Source organism: Nematolebias whitei, chromosome 11, assembly GCF_014905685.2.
Source record: "Nematolebias whitei isolate Nwh7 chromosome 11, NemWhi1, whole genome shotgun sequence".
Classification (NCBI taxonomy): Eukaryota; Metazoa; Chordata; class Actinopteri; order Cyprinodontiformes; family Rivulidae; genus Nematolebias; species Nematolebias whitei.
The window spans coordinates 15,846,813-15,854,438 of NC_056508.1; the positions used below are offsets into that span (position 1 = coordinate 15,846,813).

Here is a 7,626-nt window from a genome sequence, read left to right on the forward strand (position 1 = left end):
CTAAGTTTGAGCCAGAGCTCTAGGTGTGAGCCAGAGCTCCAAGTGTGTGCAAGAGCTCGAAGTCTGAGCCAGAGCTCAAAGTGTGAGCCAGAGCTCGTAGTGTGAGCCAAAGCTCTACGTGTGAGCCAGAGCTCTAAGTGTGAGCCAGTGCTTGTAGTCTGAGCCAGAGCTCCAAGTCTGAGCCAGAGCTCGTAACCTGAGCCAGAGCTCGTAGTGTGAGCCAGAGCTCTTTGTGTGAGCCAGAGCTCTAAGTTTGAGCCAGAGCTCTAAGTGTGAGCCAGAGCTTCAAGTGTGAGCCAGAGCTCGTATTCTGAGCTAGAGCTCGAAGTGTGAGTCCGAGCTCTAAGTCTGAGCCAGAGCTCCAAGTCTGAGATAAAGCTCGTAGTCTGAGCCAGAGCTCTGTGTGAGCTAGAGCTCGGAGTGTGAGCCAGAGCTCGGAGTGTGAGCCAGAGCTCGAAGTGTGAACCAGAGCTTTAAGTGTTAGCCAGAGTTCTAAGTGTGAGCCAGAGCTCGTAGTCTGAGCCAGAGCTCTAAATGTGAGCCAGAGCTCTAAGTCTGAGCCAGAGTTCGTAGTCTGAGCCAGAGCTCTAAGTCTGAGCCAGAGCTCCAAGTCTGAGATAAAGCTCGTAGTCTGAGCCAGAGCTCTGTGTGAGCTAGAGCTCGAAGTGTGAACCAGAGCTTTAAGTGTTAGCCAGAGTTCTAAGTGTGAGCCAGAGCTCGTAGTCTGAGCCAGAGCTCTAAATGTGAGCCAGAGCTCTAAGTCTGAGCCAGAGTTCGTAGTCTGAGCCAGAGCTCGTAGTCTGAGCCAGAGCTCGAAGTGTGAGCCAGAGCTCAAAGTGTGAGCCATGTCCATGTGTTTGTATCCCACAGCAGCCCCCGTCGAAGGGGACAGTGGAGAAGCCCGATCAGGGGAAACCTCAAACAGGTCTTCATTGAAATCATGTGTAGGACTTCTGTCTGGAAAGTCCTCATCCTGAGCCCGCGTATGTTCTGGAGACTCTGTGTCAAGTCGATGCTTCTTGATTTCCAGTTGGAGCTTCAGAAACCTGAGGGCAGTCAGAGGGAACACCGTAAATAATATTTTCTCCTTTGCGACAAGACGAAAGAGTGCTTGACAAAAAGACAGGTGCAGAAACCTGAAGAGAAGTTTTTGTCCTCGCTCCTTTCTGATGATGTTCAGCTTGTAGTAGTGCCGCAAAGCACATAACATTTTCTCATAGGTCATGTTTTCTCGGTTCTGTCAATAAGGCAAGAATCTCATTAAGGTTCTGCGTTGTACAGTCCTGCGCGCCTAACTTTTAATACATTTCTCCCAACATATGCGGATATTTTTGCCTTTCATACTTGGCTCAGATTCCAACAATGATTCACCTTGTGGTTCCCCCAGAGGCGTGCCAGTTCGTTGGGGTCAACTATCCGGAACACGTGGCTGTCTGGGTCTTCCCACCGTATGTAGTCTTGGTAGCGCTCATCACACAGCAGCTGGTACACATAGTCCCACAGCAGTCCGCACTCTGGTCATGAATAAAAATTAAAATGAACCTTGCTAGTTTCGTCTGTGTGCAAAAGAGAAAAAAACTTTCAGTCTACAAGACATCAATACATGTAAATGCAAACACTGTGAAAGAGGCCAAAATCATGCCAATGTTCATATTTTGTACACCAAAATAAAGGCTAAAACATAAACTAGTAGTTCTATAATATGCAAGAGTCTAAGTATGTGATATATTTTGTATATCTGGAGTCTCATGCCAGTGAGAAAAGTAAAGTTTTTCAGCATAAAGTTTGCTGATGACTCTGTTGTCCTGTCTCTTCTCAGCAGTGATGACCCAGACCCCGGGCCTGTGGTCGGGGACTTCACTGAATGGTGTGAGTCTAACTTTTCAAAGTTTAATGTTTCTAAGACAAAGGAGATGGTCATTGCTTTTAGAAAAGACTCTTCAGTTCATGTGGTCATTAACGGTGAAGCTGTCGAGGTGGTGCAACGATATAAATATCTGGGAAATGTTCTTGATGACAAACTGACCTTTGATGCTCACTTGTAAGAAGGCCCACCAGATAATGCATTTTAATCAGAAGCTCTGTGGTTTTAATGTTGATTCTATTTTTATAAGAATGTTTTATTGAGTCTCTTTTAACTTTTATCTTCATCTGTTGGATTGGATTTCTGACATGTACAAACAGGAACAAACTCTCAGGGATTGTCAGGATGTGCAGCAGAACTGCTGGTGTACATCTACAGAACCTCACTGACCTACACAAGACGAGGTCAGTGAACAAGGCCAGGCTGATTCTGGCAGATCCTGATCACCACTCCATGGTGAGTTCAGGTTGCTTCCATCTGGACGCAGGTATCTGCAGCCCAGATGTACGACGAACAGACTGAAAAACTCTTTCATCTCTGCAGCAATCAGGCTTCTCAACAGACAATGATGATGTCTGTACTGTTATTTTAATGTCTTGTGTTGTACGGATGTTTTATGTTCCTACTGACTGTGAAACAAATTGTCCGTTGGGGTCAATATTCTTGAATTTGAACTTGAACTAAAGCATTTTTAAGGATACTGTTATATTCAAACGTTACCTGGTATGCGGCCGTTGGCTTTGTGCAGCGGACTCCTCGGCTTCTCTCGACTGGACAGGTTCAGAGGTTCCTGAATGACACTCTCTTTGGGATGAGGGCATTGAACGGGGTTACGGGGCGACGTTATGTCAGCTGCTGAACCATCTAAGAATGAAGACAAATGAGTGATAGAGAAGTAGCGTTTGCATTAATTAGAAATCCAGCTAAGATGTTTTTTAGCAGTCTTTGTACTATTGCTGTTTATTTTATACCCACTATTATGAGCGAGTGGGGCGGAGTAATGGTAAAAAATGGTGCGATCCCTGGGAGAAGACATGGGCCCAGGCTGGCTGCTCGCAGTGGTTACAACAGCTGCAGGCTGCACTGAGGCGACAGGAACTGCAGGAGAGAAATATGAGGAAACGTGAAGTGCTGAACAGAAAGCAAAAGCAATTTAATAACGGCTCATATGTTTTAGATTAACATGTTTATAAAAGAGTTATGTAATCTTTAACACAGAGGGCATTTTAGTTTACTTATAGCATCTAAAGCACTGAAAAAAAAAGACATATTAGGTTTATCAAAATCCATTTAACCAGATCAAATGAGTAAGTTTTACTTCCTAGAGTGGAACGCACCACTTTATGGTTGTGTTAAATCAGGATAGTGTTGAGCTGCATCAAATTTAAGAGCAGTTTTATGACGATGAATAGATAGATCATCAGCATATTACGTAATGAAATTTCACAACACTTGCACCAACCCATTATGTTTGCAGAGAAGAAGTAAAGGCGAAAGAAAACAGGAAGTGATGTTTGACCGTGTGACCGTCAGGGGTGGGGAAATTACGTTTTTTTATGCTGCAAGAACAAATATAACTTGTCCTCAGTGTGTTCACACACGTTTATGTGACAGTACTTGCAGGTAAATTTTAAACTAGAAGAAACAGTCCGGATTTGATCAGCAACAACACTAAAAAACAACAGCTGTCTGTATAATACAGAGTGTGTATTGTTTATTTGTTGCACTGATATTCTCTCTGCTGCACAACTCCCTGCCTACAACACATGATAACCCATTTGTGCTTTGTTGAAAATAATAGTTATTTTATTATAATTGTTAATAATTTATCAATACTTATTTTTAAATCACTGTGATTCTAAAAAAAAAAAAATCTAGTACTTTAACTTGAAAGCCATTGTTTGTCTACAATTACACACATTTTCCACTTTTACTAAATAAAAGTTTTGTTCTTAGAAAGACAAGAATTTGGCAAAGTACTCTTATAACAATGAGTAACAACAGACATGATGCGCTTCTAAACTTTAAGAAGTGATAAAGTCATAAATGTTCTGACCGGGGGTGTCACTGACGTCACAGGCCGTGGGTCTTCGGCAGAGCCCTGTAAAGAGAGAGTCCCGACACTCCCATAGACTCCCATAGAAAGACTGGAATGCGGAAGTCACGTGGGTCATGAAGCGGCAAAGAGTTCCAAACAGCAGCGGTTCAGCATTGAACGTAGTTCATTCTCCGTGTTTTCCCGGTAAGTTGATGAAAATACGACACTTTTTTGCCATTGTGAAGCGTTATCTGACTGTTCTGTACCACAATTTATCAACATTAATACTTCATGTCTCCAGTTTTAGTTAATGAAACATGTTAAATTACTAGTTGTGTTTTAACTGCAGCTGCTCTGCAACATGACGGTTTAAACGGGTCTATTTCTAATTCAGCGTTTTAAAATATCTATTACTGCTTACATTTTGAAAGGTTGTCCTTTTTTAATTTATGGTAATTCCAGTTACTGAACTCAACATGAAAATATTTGGCTTTTTTTCCTGAGAGATTCATTCAACCTTTATTTCTACAGGTAAATCCCATTGAGCCTCGAGGACTCATTTACAAGAGAGACCTGGTTTAACAAAGAATGATGACAACATGACAACAAGATTGACGTAATTTAGTTAAAGTTATAGATCATTTGTCAAAGACTGCAGCATAAATTGTGACATTATCATTAAAGAAAAACGTGATTGTGGAGATGAGTCAATGTTTTCATGTTTTCCAGGTAAACCAGAGGAGAATGACTTCATGAACTGAATGTTGCATTCAAAGTATCACAAAGGTACAAGATCTCATTTTCTGTCTTCTATTAAACATTAACAGCTTAATCAAGATGTTTGAATAAAATCACTTTAACACCATAACCTTCACAAAGTTGGTATTTACAGCAGGACTGTTGATTTACATTAGTTTTATATTATTAGTTTAGTGTTTGGTAATCATGGGTCAAGTTGAGATGAGACTCTTTCAAGACAGAACAAGAAATAAGAATTATTACAAGAATATATCAGCATCAATAAACTGTAGAACAGTAACAAAACACTTATTAAACTATCACAGGTACATTGAGATGGAGCTGGAAGTTATTCTTCATGACAGTTGTCTTCATCTGATCTTTTGTAAAAATATGTCAATTTATTTTCCATTGTTAACATTTTTCTTCTCAGGACTGAGTTAATTTTCTTGTCTGAGTTTCTTCTGTCCTGCTTATGTATGTTTTTGTGTTCTAATTGTTCCTCAGGTTGTTCATCTCTGTTCCCTGACTGCCTGTTGATCCATCCTCCTGGTCCTGTTGATCCATCCTCCTGGTCCTGTTGATCCATCGTCCTGGTCCTGTTGATCCATCCTGGCCCTGTTGATCCTGGATCATCAGATCCTGACATGTCCCCGTCCTCTGAGGACACATTTTCATCTGTCCCTCATCTCACTCGCCTCATTTCTGTTTCTTCCTCAGTCTCTGAAATTATAACGTCACTGTTAGAATGAAGATTATTGTTCAATAAAAATATGACGTCTTATTTAACATTGTTCGTACCAAAGTTTAATTTAGAACAACATGTGTGATCACTGGTCAGTGGAAGTTCTGCTGTTCTTCTCATCTGGTTCTGGTCCATGAACAAATGGTTGAACCTCCTTCAGTCTCACACGTCCTCACTGTGTCTCTGTGAACTGTCCTCTCTCTAAATGTGTCTGTAGAGTGACATTAGTTTATTTTCTTGCACATTTCTTTGACAGTTCAACATTTTGAGCCCTGATTGAAAATGTTTGTGCAGATTAAATTTACAGCTCTCACTTTGTGTTGTTGTGATGATGATGATGATGATGATGATGGTGCTCCTGCTGACTTCAGATGATGTCATTAATAAACAGTATAAATGTCAGTAAAAGTACTTTATTAAAGCTTGCTTTACATTTTACATATTTTATAATAAATTGTTTGGAAATTTATTTTTGCACAGTTAACACTTATTTTGTCATCTGTTGTGATTTTAACTAGAAACAGTTTCATTTAAATTAACATTTTAATCAATGAATTACAGTTTTACAATAGTTGTCAGGCTACAATCAACTCAGTTACCAGGTACTTGGTTGCCATAAAAAACGACAAATACAACAATTATATTCAGTCTCTCTTGTAAATGAGTCCTCAAGGCTCAATGTGACGAACCTGTTTAAATAAAGGTTGAATTAATATCTTCAATATAAATCAATAATTCATCCAGATGATCTGAGGTAAGCTGGAGCAGATCTGAACTGCTGCATGGAGGACAAGGTGGAGCATTCTCATGCAGAGAACATCAGAAACAGCTTTATAACAGGAGTTACTCTGATCTTTCTTTAACGTGTGTAACGTTATAAAACACTGACATGGCTATATTGATCATTGTATTGCATATACATTTTTTCTAACAAATATGTGTTTGCAGTCTCGTTTCCTTCTAAAATTTAATGATAAATGTATCAGCCGCTTCTAAAAATGCTTTGATAAAATCCATAGTCTGTGAAATAATCAGTAATCAGTTAAGTAATCTGTTCGTTACTGCTCAATAATTACTGAAAAACGTCAGGTAAAGTAAGAAAAGTCGATTTTTGTGTTATGTTGCACCAGCAGCTGCTCAAACTGACTGACAGGATGAACTGTTTGGAACTATGGGGAGCTGCATGAACCACGTGACCGCGTATCGGCGAGTTCAAAGAGTGTCACAACTCTCTCTTTATAGGGCTCTGGTCTTCGGACGTAGAGAAGACACGTGGCATGTCTGACTGTCACGTGGTCACCTTTCCAACACAGAGTGCGTTTGATGAGACTGAAATAGTATAATTATAAATAGAAGCGCTGGATAAAATCACTTACTTTGAATAAAAACACAAGAGAGTTAATCAGTAAGTGTGTTGGCACTTTTGTTTGTGAACAACATGAAAAATTGGGATAACAAGTTGTAGAAACGCGTCAAAACTCCAGGAAGTCTGATGACGACACAAGAGACCGACCATCACCTCCTCCATCCTCGCTCGTGAACCGCCCTGTCCCCCCTCACCGTCCTCCCCCTCCCAGATGGAGCCCCTCCCCCTCCCTCCCAGACCGAGCCCCTCCTCCCCCCTCCCATCATCCTCCATCTCTCGCTGCCGCCCCTACAACAAACATGGCGGCTAAATCCGACGGAGCTCCGGTCTCTCCACGAGACGAAGCCCCACCCGAGCGTCCCCCCCGGGCCGGGGCCGGGGGGCAGCGGTACACCCTGCGGGACTTCTGCTGGACGCTGTGCGCCCTCCTGGTCTTCTTCTCGGACGGGGCCTCGGACTTGTGGCTGGCCGCCGACTACTACCTCCGGCGGGAGTTCTGGTGTTTCGCCCTGACCCTGGTCTTCGTGGTGGTCCCGTCCGTGGTGGTGCAGGTGCTCAGCTTCCGGTGGTTCGCCTTCGACTTCTCGGAGACCGTGGAGAGCGGCACGGTGGCGGCCGCGGTGGTGGCGGCCGCGTCCGGAGCGGAGGAGGCCGACTTCAGCACCAAGGACAGCGGCGAGTGGGGCGCTGGCCGGGCGGGCTCCGGGGGGGGAGTCCGGGGCTGCTGCAGAGCCTTCGTGTGGTTCTTCCAGGCCCTGGTTCACGTCTTGCAGCTGGCGCAGGTCTGGAGGTGAGTCTCACAAGTGTGCGGGGACACGCTGTCTGTCCTGGTGCGGGGACACGCTGTCTGTCCTGGTGCGGGGACACGCTGTCTG

General features: G+C 43.0%; 2 protein-coding genes across 2 annotated transcripts in view; one reads left to right on the forward strand and one right to left on the reverse strand.

The window, feature by feature from the left end:
* The window catches only part of LOC119416626 (transcription factor ETV6-like), a 4,356-nt gene extending 1,026 nt beyond the window's left edge, over positions 1 to 3,330 (reverse strand). The window contains exons 1-6 of the mRNA XM_037683816.1: positions 3,327 to 3,330; positions 2,840 to 2,962; positions 2,585 to 2,728; positions 1,372 to 1,514; positions 1,137 to 1,237; positions 826 to 1,046 (exon numbers count right to left, since the gene is read on the reverse strand). Of these exons, the coding sequence (XP_037539744.1) occupies positions 826 to 1,046; positions 1,137 to 1,237; positions 1,372 to 1,514; positions 2,585 to 2,728; positions 2,840 to 2,962; positions 3,327 to 3,330 (736 nt within the window). The remainder of the gene's footprint in view (positions 1 to 825; positions 1,047 to 1,136; positions 1,238 to 1,371; positions 1,515 to 2,584; positions 2,729 to 2,839; positions 2,963 to 3,326) is intronic.
* A 3,720-nt stretch (positions 3,331 to 7,050) lies between these two features.
* xkr5l (XK related 5-like) overlaps positions 7,051 to 7,626 on the forward strand; it is a 10,815-nt gene continuing 10,239 nt past the window's right edge. The window contains exon 1 of the mRNA XM_037683919.1: positions 7,051 to 7,541. Within this exon, the coding sequence (XP_037539847.1) occupies positions 7,051 to 7,541 (491 nt within the window). The remainder of the gene's footprint in view (positions 7,542 to 7,626) is intronic.